The sequence below is a fragment of the Vanacampus margaritifer genome, chromosome 6 (assembly GCF_051991255.1).
Source record: "Vanacampus margaritifer isolate UIUO_Vmar chromosome 6, RoL_Vmar_1.0, whole genome shotgun sequence".
Lineage (NCBI taxonomy): Eukaryota > Metazoa > Chordata > Actinopteri > Syngnathiformes > Syngnathidae > Vanacampus > Vanacampus margaritifer.
Window position 1 is genome coordinate 20,006,995 of NC_135437.1, and position 20,128 is coordinate 20,027,122.

Here is a 20,128-nt window from a genome sequence, read left to right on the forward strand (position 1 = left end):
TACCTCAGTTAATATGGCGCCAGGAATTCAAACCGTCCGCGAACGCCACAACCGTCAAACGTCTTTGTCGTCAGGTCGTCACCATCTGAAGAAGGTAGTAGTAATAGAAAGCAACTGGACATCTTTTTACATGTTTTTCACGCTGCGTTGTCATCCACTGAGGTTGAAGACGTAACAACACTATTTCAAAAAAGTAAGAAGTACAAATCACAGATATCCATTCTCAAAAGTTGGAAGCAGAGGTAAAACGTCATCTGAAAAACAGTCAACTAAAAAAAAAAACACACACACAAAACATATTTGAGTATAGTTTTCAAGGTGTGCTGTCTCTCGTCTCATTCAATGTCAATCCCATCCTGCGCTCTCTTCCATCAGACACCAGACAGAAAAGCAGCCATCCATGATCTATTGACCTTTTGCAGGTGACGTCACAGCCCTCATGGGAACGTCCCCTCGGGGACGCTGGACGCCAAAAGAGCTACTTGCTTGTATTGTAACCATTGAATCTCGTACAGCGTAAAGTCCTTTATCTCATCGATTATCTTATAAATCGGTCATATCTTGCTGTGCGGTCGGTTGTACAGACAGACAAAGGAGCAAAGCAAATGTTGCTTTTTATCGCATAGCTACTAATGAAGACAAAAGACGTCGATTGATAGCAGCAATCAACAGGGAGGACTGGCAGCCCACAAAGTATTCACGGATTTGCAGCGATCATTTTTCTTGCAAGGTCAGTAGATAAATGTTGTAATTAGTAGATAAATATTCATCCATTTTACTAGTAAACGTACACTCTAACAAAGATTGTAACAGAGGTGTCGAATTGCGTGTTTCAAATCACATTAACGAGCCAGTTAGCGTCCGCTCCAACTGCACGAACACACAGCTCTGGAGCCGGACTCATATTCATGAAATGACTGCATCATAAACATGATAAACAAGTTTTACCTTTACATTACGAGGTATATTGTTTCCCGGTGTGAGCGTAGCATCTCGTCCCAAAGACTCAGCCAGCGACAAGCTTTTGAATCAGCCCCGAGACGGCATTGACTACAAAATGATATCGGTCGTGCGATGTGACTTCCGGCTGCGATTTGATTAACTTGGTAAAAACAGTAAGGGGCTGTTTTCAAACTAGCGATCTTGAAGACATTTAACATTTTCAATTTATATTTTTACTGTTTTTGAATTTACTTATAAGTATATAGGTGCCATATAACTGTGTGTATTTTAATGAATAACACTGATAATGATTGTGTGAAATATATTGGACTTTTTACTCCCTTTCCAGCTCTTGAGATAAGAATGTGTATGTTTTAAAGGTAGTCAAGTTCTCATGCCATTACTCATGTCGTAAAAACTGAAGGTCCAAGGTCAAAGCCTGTCTACATAATTTTGGAGGCTGGTGGGGAGTTTAGATAATCTTATCAGTATCATCATGTCTGCTTATTAAGAACACTACTTCTTTGTCAAGCCTAAGGGCGGGAGTATTCTTTTTTCAAGTAAAAAGCAACTGTATGTTTTCATATTCGTCACACACTTAAAGACTTGAGGCTTAAACATCACCTTCGAATGTAAGCCATTCTCCTGTGTCTTTAAGAGCTCTTAAATAAACTCCTTAAGGGAACTTTTTCATACGATCTCAATTCTGCAATTTATTTGAACACGCAAAAGATTACACTTAATAAAGTAATCAAATAATGCCTTCAATCTCCAACTTAAGTAAATATCGCACTCTATGAGTCCCGACTAAATGTGCAACTTCGACTGACAGGCGAACTTCAGTTGAAGTAATAGATTCCATGGCTCTATGGGCAATCATAACTTTTAATTTGTAAAATAGCAGTCGCTAAATCACTAAGTCGCTCCGGGTCACGTCCACTTCCATTCAACAATCATTTCCTTCCACAGTCACGTGATCACGTGACATCATAGGACACGCACTGACCTGCCGCCTCTTGCCTACCATGGTAACAATTTAAATGGCTAATGGAAACCTATTAAGTCCCACTCCCAATCTCATCAATATCAAGCTTTGAAAACAAATTTAGCTATTTTCCTGCAAATAATAATAATAATAAAATCCCTTCATAAGTAAGTGGAGTAAGCACATTCACTGACACTAGATTTCAAGAATATTAAATTTGGGATCGTAAAACAAGACAGAAAGGGGCAAATGAAGCTTTGCTAATAATGGCAAAACAGTTTATTGATAGATGTAGATTTATTAAATGCAGACCTTTGTTTTTGATTTATTGTAAGAAAATGGAATTGAAAATTTGAAAGTCGTGAGTGTGAGCACGTCGTTGAGATAAAGGCATGCGAAGAGCAGTACTTTATTCAGGATCATAATCAGGTACACTTTTTCATCTCACCACAATGAATCAAAGTTTCTCCCGAATTGTCAACACTTGTCCACACAATACAAATAGAGCACAAAAATGGAGATCATTTAAAACCACTGTCATTGTAATTACCTTTCATGCATATTAAACATGGAAAATGTATTATAAAAAAATATATAAGGCACAGTGTAGAGCTGTCAGAATTAATCAATCGATAACTACTGTAATAATCGACTAATTGTTTGGAGCCATTTTTTTCTTCAACGCCACCTTTTTTTTCTTTTTAAATCACTCTACGAATATGAAGTATGAAATAAACACCAATAATAAACAATAATCAGGGAAAATCCTTTTGTAATACAGTGTTATGCAAAATTCCAATGAATCTGATTAATCTATTCTAAAACTATTTGATAGTGACAGCACAGCACAGCGCTAATGAACGGACATTTACAAGTAAACATGTCAGATTATAGCCGTCCGATAGTTTTCATCTGCAGCTCCTTGTCAGGTTGAGGGAACATTTTAAATATGAATTTAAATTACAAAATATGGTAAGTCAAGAGTAAGACACACAACACAAGTACACGGATCATTGGAAATTTATGCACCATTTTAAATGTAAATTCATAAATGAGATCATATCAAGCTTCATTCATCGCTGCTATTCTCACAAGCACACTCGTGCCTCTCAGCTTCAGCCTTACTTGGGAATCTTTGACAACAAAGTGAGCAGGTAAAAGGCTTCTTGCCAGTGTGGGTTCTTGTGTGTATTTTTAAGTTTTCCTTGCGAGCAAAATTTTGACCACAAACTGAACAGGCAAAAGGCTTCTCGCCAGTGTGGATTCTTGTATGTCTTTTTAAGCTTAGCTTGTGAGCAAAAGTTTGACCACAAACTGAGCAGGCAAAAGGCTTCTCGCCAGTGTGGGTTCTCGTGTGTATTTTTAAGTTTTCCTTGTGAGCAAAAATTTGACCACAAACTGAGCATGCAAAAGGCTTCTCTCCAGTGTGGGTTCTCATGTGTATTTTTAAGCTTTCCTTGCGAGCAAATTTTTGACCACAAACTGAGCAGGCAAAAGGCTTCTCTCCGGTGTGGATTCTTGTGTGGATTTTTAAGTTTCCCTTCTCAGCAAAATTTTGACCACAAACTGAGCAGGCAAAAGGCTTCTCGCCAGCGTGGGTTCTCGTGTGTATTTTTAAGTCTCCCCTTTGAGCAAAAGTTTGACCACAAACTGAGCAGGCAAAAGGCTTCTCTCCAGTGTGGATTCTTGAGTGGATTTTTAAGCTTCCCTTCTCAGCAAAATTTTGACCACAAACTGAGCAGGCAAAAGGCTTCTCGCCAGTGTGGGTTCTTGTGTGTATTTTTAATTTTTCCTTGCGAGCAAAAGTTTGACCACAAACTGAGCAGGCAAAAGGCTTCTCGCCAGTGTGGGTTCTTGTGTGTATTTTTAATTTTTCCTTGCGAGCAAAAGTTTGACCACAAATTGAGCAGGCAAAAGGCTTCTCGCCAGTGTGGGTTCTTGTGTGTAGTTTTAAGCTTTTCTTGCAAGCAAAATTTTGACCACAAACTGAACAGGCAAAAGGCTTCTCTCCAGTGTGGGTTCTCATGTGTATTTTTAAGCTATCCTTGTGAGCAAATTTTTGACCACAAACTGAGCAGGCAAAAGGCTTCTCTCCGGTGTGGATTCTTGTGTGGATTTTTAAGTTTCCCTTCTCAGCAAAATTTTGACCACAAACTGAGCAGGCAAAAGGCTTCTCGCCAGTGTGGGTTCTCGTGTGTATTTTTAATTTTTCCTTGCGAGAAAAATTTTGACCACAAACTGAACAGGCAAAAGGCTTCTCGCCAGTGTGGATTCTTGTGTGGATTTTTAAGTTTCCCTTCTCAGCAAAATTTTGACCACAAACTGAGCAGGCAAAAGGCTTCTCGCCAGTGTGGGTTCTTGTGTGTATTTTTAATTTTTCCTTGCGAGCAAAAGTTTGACCACAAACTGAGCAGGCAAAAGACTTCTCGCCAGTGTGGGTTCTCGTGTGTATTTTTAAGTCTCCCCTTTGAGCAAAAGTTTGACCACAAACTGAACAGGCAAAAGGTTTCTCACCAGTGTGGCCAATCAAATGGGTTCTCAAATGACACTTGTAGCCAAAAGTTTTCCCACACTGAGAACATTTCCAACGTTTGCTGTCAGTGTGACACGTCACATCACCGTCAAACTGTTCATAGTCACTAGTGTGAAGAGAGTGTGACGCGTCTTCACCGTCTGACATTGGAGGTAACCGATTGTCTGCTTGGTCCTCATCATCTTCTGTTGTTGTTTGTTGTCTTGAGCTGCTGCTAGGAAGCTCCGCCCCTTTGTTCTCTTCATATTGACATTCATCTTCAGTCTTCAAATGGACAGCAGTCACGGGCAACTCTGTGAAATGCTCCTCCTCTTTAATGTATGGCGGCAGCCGCTCCTCTTTTTTTATGTTGGGAGGCTGTGGCTGCTCCTCTTCTTTAACTTGAAGAGGCTGCAAGTCCTCCTCCTCTTTCACACCAGGGAACTCTGGCTCCCTCCGCTCAGGACAACGATATTTTTCACTGACGTCTGCGGGACACAAGATACACATGGTTTCGTAAAGTCAATTTATTGTGATGTTATGTATTTTATATTTAAGATTATCACATGGGCCAAATCCGTGAAAGAATAACAAATCTGGCGAATATTACGTATTGTCTCAGTCTTCATTTTGTTCCAGAAATCACTTAGCATAACTTTGTAACCCTGATTGTTCCGGATATAATAAAACAATTTTTATATACAAACATTAGGGATGAAAACACCAACCACTGTGTGGACTCCAGTAGTCCCAGGAGAGGAGCTACAATACATAATTTACATTAAAAAAAATCTAATAAACAAAATAGCTTTAGTAGCTACTCAAACGGCTTGTATTTACGTGTAATAAGAATTTTAAGCAATTACATCATTACAAGAGCTCAAGCCGTTAAAATTACGGCTCTGGGTGATCTAATTAGTCGTTTTAAAATTCTGATAACATAGTATTAAAGCAAGGAGCGACTCCTGTTCTTTTTCAGTGGATTAAAGATTTAGGCTTAGAGTTTTACATCACATCAACAGTGCGCTCCGCTAAAGTCTCCCCGCACCGGAAGGTTGGGTGCACTCGTACGTCGAATGCGGAACTGATTTGTGCATATAGTCCATGGCGACTGAGGAAAAACTGTAATTGTACGTAACAAAGTGCCCGGATGAAGATTCCTTTCAAAAATAAATACGGACATATTGTTGAAAAGTATGAATTAAACAAGTGACAAACCCGCTCTATTCAACACAACTCGAGGCTGCTTGTAAACAGCGTCCAGTAGTTGACGTTGTCGCTGGTTCTCCTCTTGTGCTCCACAAAGCTCCTCTTCGTACTTGACTTTCGTTCTTGCGCACATTTCCACACGAAGTCACGACACTTTACGCACACATTTGACCGCCGTATCCTTTTTGGCGGCTAGCAAGCTAAGCTAAGCTAGGCTAACGAGCACTGTCTGATACGATTTAATCAGACACGAAATGTAGCAATTATGTTTGACTTCAATAAAGAAGTGACGGCGGCACAGTGTCGATGTTTAAGTCCGTTCAGTACGAATTCAGGATGAATTATGTAAATAAACGTGTGCGGCTATGTGAATGCAGCCTGGAATGAACTAATACTTTCTGTCGCCGTCACGTGAACTCTACGGCAACCACATTTGAACAAATCTCATGTGACGAAATACATTATTAAAAAATAAAATAACACGTTTAATTCTATATTCATATAGAGAGTAAAAATAAATAAATCTTCAAACTCCATTTGGACGATTAAGAAACATGTTTAGTTCCCGTATATCCTCAAGAAATATGAATAAAACCAATAGCGTTATTTTTCAGTTTTTATGGCGGAATAAAATGCATTATATTAAAAGAACCCAGCTAGTTAAGGAATATGACAAGGATGGTGTGAAAGCTCCATAATTTGAATCGATGATTGGTATATTTAGAGTGAATTGGATTAAGTCTTGTTTGTCACAGCCCAATTCTACAGTCCCTGACAAAAGTCTTGTCGCTTATCCATTTTGTGGAAACACCAGCTTGTAACCTGACTTTTAATTAACCCATTCGTTTTGGAAATGGCTCATATAAAAGCTAAAACCCTCCCAAATGATGTTTAATATACAAAAATAAATTTGCTTCACTGAATAAATTTTGATCATTTAATGAACACAGAAAGGTCAGATTTTGGCAAGACAAAAGTTTTGTCGCCTACAAAAAGTCATGTGAAAATGGAACAAATAATTGACTTCAAATACAAAAAAAAGTTACATAACATCAGAGAATGAAGTAGTGGTGCTGTGAGATCCATATCTAATATCTTGTATGACTTCCATGAGCTTGAAGGACTGAATCCTTGCGGTTCGGCAATGAATCATACAAGTAATCAGGAATAGCAAAGAAAGCAGTCTTACATGCCTCCCAGAGTTCATCAAGATTTTTTGGTTTGGTCTTCCATGCTTCCTCTTTCATTCTACCCCAGACATGCTCAATGATGTTCATGTCTGGCCAGTCTTGGAGCACCTTGATCTTCTTGGCCTTGAGGAACTTTGATGTAGAGATGGAAGTATGCGATGGAGCGCCATCCTGCTGCAAAATTTGACCCCTTTTATAGTTGGGAATGTAAGAGGTAGCCAATACGTCTTGATATTTTAGGCTATTGATATTGCCTTCCACCCTGCAAATCTCTTGAAGGCCCCATACTGGATGTAACCCCAGACCATGATTTTTCCGCCACCAAAATTGTGTTTGTCAATACTGCTAACAAAAACAAACACAAAACACTATCTGAAGATGTATAAAGTAATATTTAGTTCAATCAAGTGTTCATTTTCATGCATGTGTACAGTATAGCGTGGTTACCGCATTTAACAGAGTATGTTGTACTATTTGAGGAAATATGATCGTGGATCTAGAGTGCCTTGTTGTTAGCTGTGAGTGTGCATTCAAACATGGCAGTGTTGTCACAACATTTTTCCTGTGGTGTGTTATATTTTAGAACTTATTTTCATTTCACTGGGGCTTTAAATTGTAACTCATGTTGTGAAGTCAAATTAATTCATTGGTCTTTAAAATAAAAATAAAAAATCCACTTTCACCAACCGTAAGTCCTCAGAGGGAACAGCAGGGGTAAAGTCATCAACGGCCTGCTTACAGTGGGGACAGACATACATCTGACAGGGGACCAAGCACTTTTGGATGCATGCGGCACAGAAGATGTGCTTGCAGGGCAGACAGACGGGATCTTGTGGGTCTCCTCGACACAGTAAGCACCACGGGACAGAACGAAAGCTGGACAGAAAAATAATTGACAATTGAAGAGACTGATTATGAGCAATCATTGCTAAAATGTACTTGAAGATTCCTTCGAGAGCTTCATTTTTACAGGTCTTCAGCAGGCGATCATCACCTCAAACGGCTGCTGACTTTTCAGATCAGAATTGTTTTCTAGAGCCTGAGAAAGAAAAGTTAATTCCTTTTTTTATGGTGCCTGATGTCATCTGTTTATCAGGCACAAAACCCTCACCAACCTGGTTCAGAAGTCACCCGTGTTTCAGAACTAAAGATGTTATTTCCCTCTGGCAGGTTTCAAAGTGCTCCATAAACAAGGACAGTGAAAATATCCGATTCCACCTAGCTCTGAGAAGTAGGAGTAAAAAAAAGGTGTTTTTGTTCAAAAGCTCCTTTCGTTAAATGTTGACTTACCGGACAACGCAGGCAATCGTCTTGCTCCTGTCTTGGTAACCTCTCACACTGTCCTCCGAGCAGATCAGCTCAATCGGAAACTTGAGTTTGTTTACACGTCTGACCCATGCTTGTCTTTGGGCATCCGTCTCCAGGACTCTGGGCTCCGGGTACTCCAGGCAAGCCAAAGCAGCATACACATCAAGCACCTTGAAGACAGTGCAATCAATGCAAACGTTGCACATTGATGAAACACCATTTGCAAACCCAGCTACATGCAAATTTTTCCATAAAATGCAACTAAGAGTACTTATTGAAAAAGGCACCTTTACTGCAGGCTTGTATTTTTTTACGCTGTTGGAATTTATTTCTAAATCAACATAAACTCAAGTTAGTAATCTGACTCCAATTTGTGACCTTACCCAACTGCCACTCATTCAACAATATGCGCGCTCGTTCTGCAATAGAAAGGTATCAGGAAGCCGGCATTTTCACACACGAGTGGATTTATTCCTAACACACAGATCTAATACAAGCACCTGGGTCTCGGGTCCCTCTCAATACAGCTCTGTACGCCTCTGTTGCCAACAGCAGACATACTCTACATCCGAGTTGCCCAGCAATGAGTTATACTACACAATATGCAAATGGCACAGCATCAAAGGCATCCTGGCATTATTCTATTGGCTATGTGTATACTGCAGTTAACTTTAGCTTGCTCTCATTGGTCTTTCTTCCCCTGCAGAATCGTTTGCTTGCTCCTCCTGGTTGTAGTTTCCTCACAGTATTTTCCCACCAGCTGCCTCTGTGTTATCACCTCTGGATCCTCTCCGCGACTGGCACCGTTTGTTCTGAAACATTCCATTCTCGGGTACATGGACGGCGCTTGCTGACTGGCCACCATCGCCGATGACGACAGACCTGCACGACACACGACGTCACCACCATGCTAGCCAAGTTGGGCTAACGACGTGACAGGACAAAACGTCTCGTGGTCACGATGGGCAACGTGCAAGGAAGGACGGAAACATGGAGGGAAGGACGGAACACTGCAAAAAATGGGGAGTCATATTTGCTTGAAAAAAAACTTTTTCACTCAGAAATTCAAAGTACATTTCTGGGAGGAGAATTTTGAGTACGTTTGACTAGTTTATTAAAAGAGGAGAAAAAGAATGAACGCAGACTGATTGGCTTTGCGCTTAATCAAAGTACTCTCACACATCTGTCAGCACGTAAGCCATGCCCCACCATTCGCACGCACGCACTCACACATATGATGAAGACAACCCAAAGGGGACAACCCAAAGGGGGCAGCCCAAAGGGGGCAGCCCAAAGGGGACAACCCAAAGGTGACAGCCCAAAGGGGACAGCCCAAAGGGGACAGCCCAAAGGGGACAGCCCAAAGGGGACAGCCCAAAGGGGACACAGGTAGACTACATCTTGTGTAGACGGTGTCATCTGAAGGAGATCAGCGACCGCAAAGTAGTGCTAGGTGAGAGTGTAGCCGGACAGCATAAGATGGTAGTGTGTAGGATGACTCTGGTGGAGAGGAAGACAAAGACGGCAAAGGCAGAGCAGAGGACCAAATGGTGGAAGCTGAAAAAAGAAAAGTGTTTTATGACTTCCAGGAAGGAGTTGAGACAGCCTCTGCATGGTCAGGAGGTGCTTCCAAATGACTGGACAACTACAGCAAATGTGATCAGGGAGACGGGTAGGACAGTCCTTGCTTGGTGTGTCATCTGGAAAGAAAGGAGATAAGGAAACTTGGTGGTGGAATGAGGAGGTGCAGAAGTGGATCCAGAGAAAGAGTATGCTAAGAAGAAGTAAGACACACACAGAGGACTGAAGAAAGTAGACAGGAGTACAGGGAAATGCAGCGTCGGGTGAAAGTAGAAGAGGCAAAGGCCCAAAAAGGGGCTTGCAATGACTTGTTTGTTAGGTTGGACAGTAAGGAGGGAGATTGTGATCTATACAGGTTTGCAAGACAAAGAGACAGAGACGGCAAGGACGTGCAGCAGGTTAGGGTAATAAAAGATAGGGATGGAAGTGTGTTGACAGATGCCAGTAGTGTGATGGGAAGGTGGAAAGAGTACTTTGAAGAGTCGATGAATGAGGAAAATGAGAGAGAAGGAAGCGTAGGTGCGAGGTGACTGTTGTGGACCAGGAAGTAGCAACGATTAGTAAGGGCGAAGTGAAAAGGGCATTGAAGAGTGGAAAGGCACTTGGTCCTGATGATCAACCTGTGGAGGTATGCAAGTGTCTAGGAGAGGTAGCAGTAGAATTTCTGACTGGGTTGTTCAACAGGATCTTAGATAGTGAGAAGATGCCTGAGGAATGGAGGAGAAGTGTGCCGGTGACCATTTTTAAGAACAAGGGTCGACGTGCAGAGTTGTGGCAACTACAGAGGAATCAAGCTGATGAGCCACACAATCAAGCCATGGGAAAGAGTAGTTGAAGCTAGACTGAGGGCAGAGGTGAACATTTGTGAGCAGCACTATGGTTTCATGCCCAAAAAACGAGTAGCACAGATTCAGTATTTGCTTTGAGGATGTTGATAGAGAAGTACAGAGAAGGGCAGAAGAATTGTGTCTTTGTAGATCTGGAGAAAGCTTACGACAGGGTGCCTAGAGAGGAACTGTGCTTTTGTATGAGAAAGCCTGGAGTGGCAGAGAAGTATGTTCAAGTGGTGCAGGATATGTATGAGGACTGTAAGACAGTGGTGAGGTGTGACAGAGGAGTTCAAAGTGGAAGTGGGACTACATCATGGATCAGCTCTGAGCCCCTTCTTGTTTGCTATGGTAATGGACAGGATGGCAGACGAGGTTCAAACGGAATCTCCATGGACTCTGATGATATTGTGATCTGTGGTGAGAGCAGGGAACAGATGGAGAAGAAGCTCGAGGCGTGGAGGTTTGCCCTGCAAAGGAGGGGAATGAAGGTGAGCCGTAGCAAGACGGAGTATCTGTGTTTGAATGGGAGGGACTCAAGTGGGAGAGTGAGCTTACAGGGAGAACAGACCAAGAAGGTGGAGGAGTTGAAGTATTTAGGGTCAACAGTCCAGAGCAATAAAGAAAATTGTGGGAAAGAAAGTGACGAAGCGTGTGCAGGCAGGCTGGAACGGGTGGAGGAAAGTGTCAGGTGTGATAGAAGAGTTTCAGCTCAAAGGAAAGGAAAGGTTTGGTCTGGAGACAGTGGAGGGTGCAGAGGACAGGGCTTGATGGAGGCAACTGATTCGCGGTGGCGACCCCTGAAGGGAAAAGCCGAAAGGAAAAGAAGAAAATTATGATTTTTGACTTTCAACTGTATTTTGAAAGTAAGAATGAGGGAGAAAGGGGCTTTGTATAGAAAGAAAACCTTTCTTTGGGAGCAGAAATTCCTGCGAAAGCCTGTGGTTTCTGGCTTGAAATACCTTTTGTAAGCTTACTGCTCTGATTCCGTGGCCTCACAATACAGTTTGCAGGAAATCATTTGTTAATAATTTAGTACAATGAGAGTGCTTGGTGATGTCGTAATGGCACAAAAGACAAAACACAAGCTCGATCTTTCATATTTGTTCATGCTGCTGCAGTAAAATGAAAGCTTCAGTTTGCAGGTTTTTTATTTTTATTTTTAGGAAGGGGCAGCTTAACTTTGCCTTTGGCAACATCCAGCACAGCCTGACTCTTGTTTGTTTGGCAAAAACCTGAAACAAAGACATCCAAGATTTTTATTAAACATTGGTCTGTTTCTATTAAAAATGACTGAAAAGTTGCGATTTCAGTGTCACGTGTGTGTGTGGTAACTTGCCTTCGAAAACAGCTAAGGATGATCAGCATTCCGGCAACACCACCAAGCACGACTATGGCTGCCGTCACGACCAACGCGGCGGATGGCGAGGAGAACTCTGGATCAGTGCACACAAGCAGAAACAGTCACAAGGAAAGCTAAATGCTAAACAAAACATAATGCACAGCGTGTAGGTTGGTGGTGCTGGTGGTGTAAGAGTTCTGTTTGAGAAATTGTCTTACACCAACCTGAGCAAGAAAATGAGCCCGGCAGGTTGAGGCACTCCAAGTTTTGGTGGCAAACAGGAATTTGTTGTTCACATTCATTCATGTCTGAAATGAAAGCATATCATGGACAATTTTGGTGAGACTGGCGTAGATAAGACTTTGACAACTTTTTATGTTTTAACCCTGGAGAACCCAAGAACCCTTTTCTTCTTTGGAAAATTATGAATTATACATTGAATGACTGCTATAAGTTCACTGAACCCCAAAATATATGTTTTTTCAATTGTAACCCTTTTTTTTAAACTAGCTCAGAGTTGCTAATTTATCAATATATATATATAAAACATACTCCTAGGCATTCTGCAACATGATATGAAATAGATTAACAAAAAAACCACAATTTTACCATCTGATGGTTTGCTGAGAAGATGATTTTGTTTGGATTGATTTCCAGCTCAACAAAACAGCATGTTTGTTGCCAGCCATCTTGTCACCTCTGGCTCATGTAAGTGCAATATTCATCCACTAGATGGCCCCATGCAGGGGTCAGAAGTGGCACTCTGGACCTTTGACGTTAAATTTGTTTAAAAAAAAAAAAGGTCCTTGTTATTTGAGTAGCAGAATTTATAGGGGCCAAATTTGACCCCGTGGGTTCTCCAGGGTTAAAAGTAAGATTTGTATACCCTGGCATGTTGGCGGTGGGGAGCTCCACTGCTGACTTTGTGCGTCACAGCTGATAGATGAAGAACCTTGCAGCTCAAAACCAGGTTGACACTCATACATGATCACATGGTCGCAGAGCAGGGAGTAGCCGGACTGAATTCTGGGTATGGGACCGCAGTTTGGATCTTGGAGAGAGGTTACCGAATTGTGACAATGTTATGGACGAGCTTTACTTTTTTGTTCACCGTCTTCACCTGAGTGCGGTTCTTTCCACGGGCTGAGGTCGAGGTTGGGGATGAGCGAGCTGGAGCAGGTCAGCATGGCGTCTGGGTTCTCTGTGCGTGAGAAGGGGTCTTGGGGCACGTGGGTGATGTGGCTGTTGTCGCAAATGATTCGGGACAGAGAGACGGCGCGGAGGTGTGTCCTCTGCGCGCTGGTGAACACTCCCGTCCTCGCCCACCAGAACCTTCAGAGAGGACAGGGGTCGGCGATCATTACTGCCAAAAGAGACATTTTAGGCCAAATAACAAAAAATCGGTCTGGAGCCACAAAACATTCGAACATTGTGATGAAGGTCTTAGCGTTAGTCACCGTAACACAAAAATATGCAGCATCCAATACTTTGGACATTTATTTTCTTCTAACTTTTGTTTTCAGTTTTTTCATTATAATGATTTTTTTATACTTCGTTTTTCATACTTTTAGACTTTTCTGCTTTTCTGTTGAATTTCTGACATTTTGGGCAATTTTCTGGACATATTATGGTCAATGGTCATTTTCTGCTTCTCTTCTTCCTGTTTTGGATGTTTTATGGCTATTTTTTTGTGTGCGTGTGTGTGTGTAGGGGGGTGTCAGCTTTATATTAGCATTTTTCAGACTTTTTGGGGCAAATTTATCGACATTTTATGGTAATTTTCAGGATTTCCTCTTTTGTTTTTGGACATTTTATACGTAGTTACTATTTGAATGTTTTTTCTGCCTTTTTATTCAATTCTCTGACATTTTTTGGGGGCAATTTCATGGACATTTTATGGTAATTTTCATCTTTTCCTCACATTTTTTGGACACTTTATGGGCACTTTTGGGACATTTTTGAGTTTTTTTTCCCGTCTCTCTTTTTCTGACAACTTAAAATTTGGGACTGGCATTTTAAAATATTTAATTATGAATATTTTATCCAAATCATTAATTACTTTGAAGAATATTTTATCTAAATAAATAAAACCAAGTATGAAAAAAAATATTTTTAATTTCTACTAATTCTTTTAGAGATCCACAGGAGAGGACTAAAAAAGCCACATGTGGCTCCAGAGCCGCAGGTTGCAGACCCCTGAGATAAGAGTTTTTTTGTGATTAAGGGTGCGGTCACACTGCAGCTCAATTTTTTGATTTTTTTTCACAAGTATCAGATTTTTTTTCATGCAGTGTGAACGGTAAAATTCAAATTTTTCCACACCAGACCTGGGAGTCTTTCGTATGTGGATATAAATCGGATATGTATGCGATGCGTCTGCACTGTGAACGCTCATCCGCACGCATCTGATTCATACGTCATCAAAAGCCTGATATGCGCTCTACGTGGGCGGGAGAGAGCGCTTGGAAGGGAGACTACTGACACGTCTGTGAATATATACAAGGCTGTTTTGAGTAACAGTGTTACATTTTTATTTGTCTTTAATTTAATCACACTTGAAACATGAAGCATAAAGTTGACGTGTGTGGCGTAGAAATTCAGCCCTGCAAGACGGTTCATCACGTACGGCGATGACGCAACGTCATCTTCGGTAGACTTCTCAATGAAATGAGGAGGTCGGGGAGTGTCCCCTAATTTCCCCCAAATATTTCTATTACCTCTTCCAACCTTGCTCCTCTGGCGACATGAGATGAAAAAAAAAAAGTTTGTAAACAGTTGCACGTTCAAAACTCTTTGCGCATGCGAGTCGCTTCACGGGCCGGTTGCGTTCACGTTAGATGTCGCATTTGTTTATGTCATGTGAACGGTACATAAAAAGATCGGATTTAACCAAAAAGCCGAATTGGCCCTGCAATGTGAACGCAGCCTAAAACAGTTAAGTAGAGACTGAGCAGAGATTACTCTACCTGTCACCATCTCTCAGAGCTCTGAACTGTCTGGCCAGCAAGCAGGACAACAGTGGTCCCACTCTGCCTCCGGGTAGAGCCGGTTCAGAGATGGCCCCCACCCACACGTCAATGTTATGCGGTGTTCCATACAGTTTCTGGAATTTGTGAGCTAGAATCGGACTACCCAGGATGTCTGCCAGTGTCAATGTTGCGTTGGGAACGGAGAGACCGCAGAACCTTCGCCATGAGCTGTAGCCTGGTTGGGGATCAGTTGAGGAAGGTCAGCAAAAGTTTACACGGGAAGGGCTTTTCGAGTCAACGCTGGTACCTTGCAGGCCGTGGTCCCGGCCTCTTTGAAGGTTGAGTGCCCCGAGGTCTAGAGGCATTCCGCCTTGCGCCTGAAAAAGACGCTCTGTTAGCTCCTCCACCATCATCTGACCAGGAGTCTGTAGCTTGGCAGGAGATAGCAAGAGGCCGCGCAGCACTGGGTCTATACCGCCTGATGACGACACCATATATCAATATCAGGACACCACTTCCTTTCCATGTCTCATCTGACCTTCCTGGACGACCCTCCACGAGGCGAACAAAGAACGATGCAGGGGGAGCGAGGGATGCTGGGAGTTTGCGGCGTACCCGGGCCCAAGCCTGGTCACGATGGGCTGCACGGTGACGTGAGCAAAACGAAAAGCGGCGGTGGCGAAGATGTTGGCAATGCTGGGATCCACGTCGGGGTCGTAACCCTTGTAGGGAGGCATCTGCCTGGACATGGCCTTCTCTCCGAGGACTCGTGGGAGGTAGTGCTCCCATGTTAGGATCTGGAAAGCAACAAGACTTAAGTCAGCCACTGAAGGACACAAAAAAAAACTGCCATGTTTGAAGCATTCTACCTGGTGGATGGCACCTATGATCTTCCGGGCCTCCTGGTAGAGGGTGTCGGGACTCCAGTGAGGGTTAAGGTCATGTAGTTTTTTGACCAGACGGTTGTGTTCTCGCAGGAAGAGTGTGTGCAGGACCACCATGCCGAGATGTTCGTTGGCTCTTGAATCGCCTGTCAAACATGACTCCAGCTCCAGTTGTGCAAAGTAACAATGTGCAGATACTTACAATGGAGGAAGCCTAAATAAAATGAGTGAGTGCAGTGTGAAAAGGGGTTTACTCAGTACAAAACAGATACCTGCCATGTCGTTGTCATTGCTCCTATTGGCTCAGCGGCGCAAACCGTCATGGTCTGTGTAGTTCACAATGTTGTGTTCGAATGAAGTGGACCAAAAGTTTTTATTTTTTATGAAGATGTTGAAAAATATTTGCTGGTATGGCCAATTTATAGGAGTGATAACCACCCCAGTCAGCGCAGTCCTAATTAAAATTATACTGCACTAATAAACAAACCACCAGAAGGTGCTAGAAGTGCACAAATGGAATAGTACCTCGCCTTTTTGAACAGATGTGTGCCTTTAATATTGTGAAACGACCACCACGACGATATTGTGGCAATTTTAATATTCATCCCTAATGAGTAATGACTATCACAGCTCACTTTTTGGTGAGATGCATAGTCCATCGCGGACTCGACTCACCAGCTTGGAAGCAGGACGTGGCATTGTCCCGTGGCACGGAGCCCTCTCTCGGGCCGCAGGGATCCAAATGAGTCTGCGGGCGTGGCAAGAAGGGCAGATAAGCCAGTTCCCCGTCCGAGTGCTGCGAGTTGCAAGCCATCGAGCCGAGAGGCGAGGAGTGATCGCGTAGCGCCACAGCCTGACTGTCAGAGCTACCGTACACCATACTGGCGTCCACAAAGGAAGTGATGGCGTTGAACTGCTCACGGTGCAGAGGGGGCCCGACTCCATCCACACAACTCGGAGCAGAGCGGAAGAAGGGCATGCAACTCTGGATGCCATAACGAGGATCAGATGGTGGAATCTGAGGAGAAAAGTTTTTGATTGTAACAAAACACAACAGTCCCTTTAAGAAGCTATAGCTTCTGCCTCGTCGCCTCTCCCTGCCCATCCTCCGCCTCCCTGTTCCTTCTCCCTTGTCGCCCTTCCTCCTCCTCTCCCCCCCTCTCTGCGGCCCTGCCGCTGCCCCCTGCCCTTCTTGTCGTCTCCTTCCCCCTCCCCTGTCCGCCTTCCTTCCCCTCCCCTGGGCCGGGGGCTCCATCCGTGGCCCGGGTCTCGGCGCTCCGGGGGCCGGGAGGGTGGATGGGTTGGTGTCGTAACCGCCCCGCTCCGGTGGACCTCCGGGTACCTCGGGCGGAACCCAGTATCCGGGGGGCGAGCCCTATCGCCCCGCCGGGCTGGTCCCATATGCCCGCCGGGGTACTGATGGGGTGGGAGGGGATTTGGTGGGCGGGTGCGCTTCCCGCCCCCGCCCGGTTGGGGGGTGCCCCACTGGTCGCTCCTCTTAACTCATTGCACTAGTTTTGCACAATTAAAAAAAAGAAGCTATAGCTGAAACACCTCTATGGGAAAGCAGGGTAAATCTCGGCTGCAGGTCTGGGTGCAGTCCGCCCCGGTCCGGAAAGCCACCATGCTGGGGCTCTGTGGGGTCAGCACGAGGTCGTGGTCAATCCATTGGCCCCACTCAACAAGCAGGTGGGACAGAGTGGAGTCCAGAGAGATGTTGTCATTGTGAGTGAACAGAACTTCCTGAGACACCAGTCGGACCTGCGCAGACCAACAAGGAGAGGTGAGGGGGCGAACCTGCTGTCAACAGGACAGAGAAGACAGTGGTGGTGGAGGGAGCACTCTAAAATAGTTGGGTCAAAAAAGGAACTGAGCCACCTGTTGAGGTTGTCTATTCAACACAAAAAGTTAAATAACCCAACTTTTTGGGTTACGTATTCAACCCAAAGCGGATAACCCAATTTTGGGGGTTATTTATTCAACCCAAAAAGTTAAATAACCCAACATTTGGGGTTATTTATTTAACCTAAAAAGCTTAATGACCCAACTTTTTGGGTTATTTATTCAACCAAAACAGATAATCCAGTTACTGAACTTTTGAGGTTATTTATTTAACCTATATTTGGGGTTATTTTTTTTAACCCAAAAAGTTAGGTCCAATGATTAAATCACACAGCAACCCTTTTTTTTGTGTGTTGGTAAAATAAACGGGGTAGGGGTATTTGTTGTGCAAAACAATCCAATTTTGATTATTTGACCCAACTTTTTGGGTTAAATGAAGAAGTTTGGTCGGTCCCTTTATGACGCATTTTGTTGAACGTTTTGTTAAACTGTTTTTAGAGTGTGTGTCTTACTGGCGGCAGGCTGAAGTTGTGATAGGTGTGATTTGGATCCCAGCCTCTTGGTGTCCCCCATGCGTCTTCATACTCTGGAGGCAACCAGCGAGAATAGGGAATGTTTGCAGAGCCCCATCTGGGATGTTGTCTGAGCAGGAGGAATAGTAACAAAATGTACCTATTAAAATTGCTTTACTCTCCTTAACCAAGGTCACACATAAACTAGCAATCATCAACTTAAAAAAAAACAGCTGGGCCCCCAAAATCGAACCTTGTGGAACACCATACGACAAACCGTATGTAGAAAACTGTATTTCAGCTGCAGTTGTTTTTGAAGTGTTGTATAAATAAAATTAACTTGAGCGTGATTTTTAGCAAGAGATTTGAAAGAAAATGACCAAGAGCTGACCTGTTGTTGCAGTTGGCAGTGATGGATCTGTAGCGTTCTGCCACGCAGCCAGTCGGACATCCGGCTGTGCGCAGTTGAGCCAAGCAGCCAGTGGCTTGCAATAGATTCTCTACATCTGATTCCCTCAGCAGATCTTGCGGGACAAACACAGTCATATCAATGAAAAAGAAGTATGCCCAGGGACGGTGCTGATGAATGACGGACCAGCAAAATTGTACATATTGCCTACCTACGGTTATTTACAACCGCACATAAAAAAAATACAATACTATACAAACACATAACCGTGGGCAGGCGTACCTAATGAAGCGTCCGCCAAGCATATTAGTTTAAGTTTTCATACCGTGACCAATGGGCTGCATCATAGTGTTCGTGTAGACCATTTCTCTGATCTGCTCCACCGTGTTGTCCAGCAGCTCGGCGGCCCGGATGTGAGCCCTGCTTGTGCTTTGGGTCTGTTTGAAGTGAGCCAGCAGATCAGTCGGTCTCAGGGCACCTTCTGACAGAGACTTCTTCACCCTAAAAGTGGCACATTGTTAAAACTGTTGGGGGAAAAAGTCTTTTTGGGAGATGTTGCAGGCAAGATGTGGTGGACCTTTCGCTTGTGCGAGCGTAGGCGCCATCGGTCAGCTCAATAGCCCTTCGAAGAGCCTCCTCCACAAACACAGAGCCCGCATGCACTTTTTTAGACAGAAAGAAAACATTACTAGTTGGGCCTAGTAGTGTTGCAACTCGCGAGAGCAGCACAGTAGTAAAGAAGCTCACTTAATTATTATAAGGGCCCCAGCAGCGACTGCTGTGAGGTCCCTATGGATGTTTTTTCACAAAAAAAAAATGCATTAAAATACATCATCATTGTGGGGCTCAACGTCTGGTCCTTATATTAGGCGCTAGATACAAGATGGATCGCGGAGTATATTGTACACTATCTCAAGCATTTGCCCAAGATCACCTTTGCCAAGTTCCACGAGAAACTCATCAAAAAGGGACCAAAAAGTATGGAGGACCAAAACGGCATGTGGCAAAAACTTTTAACAGTCGGACTACTATTGAGCTGATATGTCTGACTTGTGAGAACAAAGTGCATACTTGTAGATAGACCCTAAATATATATAAAATATTTTGAGTAGTCGGTTCACATCTTTCCATAAGTAACGAGCTGAGGTCCTACCTGAGGTGTTATCAAATGACATTGCTCGCCATGGGAGGGACAAGAGCAGGATGATGGTCACCTACAAGGAGTCGACATTGAAAAGAAGACATCCAGCACAAAACTGAATTTCAACCAACTCACCCCGTGTAAAATGTCCATCTTGATATGCTCCCTGTTAAAATCGGGCTGCTGGTACAGAACAGTATCTTACTGCTGTGCTGACTGAGGCTCATGGCCAGCGCCAGCAAGCGTGTGTGTGTGTGTGTGTGTGTGTGTGTATCAAATGGCCATTTATACACTAGCAGGTATGTGCAGAATCCCCTTATCAGTCCCGCTGGTGACAGGAAGGCAACATCAAACAAGCTGTGCTGCCTACGCCTCACAATGTTTTTTTTTTTTTTTTTTTTTAATTAATTCAATTTATGATGAAAAGCATTCTGTCATGTTAGGATCATTTCAAACAAATCAAAGTGTGTCAGTT

The 20,128-nt window shown here is 43.4% G+C and overlaps 2 protein-coding genes across 15 annotated transcripts; both read right to left on the minus strand.

The window, feature by feature from the left end:
* Window positions 1-2,191: 2,191 nt before the first annotated feature.
* On the minus strand, window positions 2,192-8,735 carry LOC144054139 (E3 ubiquitin-protein ligase rnf213-alpha-like). Of its 14 annotated transcripts, none has more exons than XM_077569258.1 (5): window positions 8,129-8,728; window positions 7,954-8,062; window positions 7,526-7,877; window positions 6,838-7,012; window positions 2,192-4,927 (listed from the first exon to the last, which is right to left on the minus strand). In XM_077569258.1, the coding sequence occupies exons 4-5, from the start codon at window positions 6,923-6,925 to the stop codon at window positions 2,997-2,999; spliced, it is 2,019 nt and encodes a 672-aa protein (XP_077425384.1). In that variant the 5' UTR covers window positions 6,926-7,012; window positions 7,526-7,877; window positions 7,954-8,062; window positions 8,129-8,728; the 3' UTR covers window positions 2,192-2,996. The 14 variants fall into 14 exon arrangements, with proteins under 14 accessions (XP_077425384.1, XP_077425383.1, XP_077425386.1 ...); XM_077569257.1 differs by having other exon boundaries at window positions 7,526-7,714; window positions 7,833-7,877; window positions 7,954-8,728; XM_077569260.1 differs by having other exon boundaries at window positions 7,526-7,714; window positions 7,809-7,877; window positions 7,954-8,728.
* A 2,952-nt stretch (window positions 8,736-11,687) lies between these two features.
* On the minus strand, window positions 11,688-20,105 carry epx (eosinophil peroxidase). The gene is made up of 17 exons (XM_077568273.1): window positions 19,789-20,105; window positions 19,666-19,726; window positions 19,090-19,174; window positions 18,838-19,013; window positions 18,495-18,627; window positions 18,104-18,233; window positions 17,304-17,510; window positions 16,425-16,767; window positions 15,735-15,895; window positions 15,404-15,662; window positions 15,173-15,343; window positions 14,863-15,100; window positions 13,017-13,228; window positions 12,783-12,947; window positions 12,121-12,204; window positions 11,894-11,990; window positions 11,688-11,789 (listed from the first exon to the last, which is right to left on the minus strand). Exons 1-17 carry the CDS (start codon window positions 19,804-19,806, stop codon window positions 11,732-11,734), a joined length of 2,598 nt encoding a protein of 865 aa, XP_077424399.1. The 5' UTR covers window positions 19,807-20,105; the 3' UTR covers window positions 11,688-11,731.
* Between the last annotated feature and the right edge of the window lie 23 nt (window positions 20,106-20,128).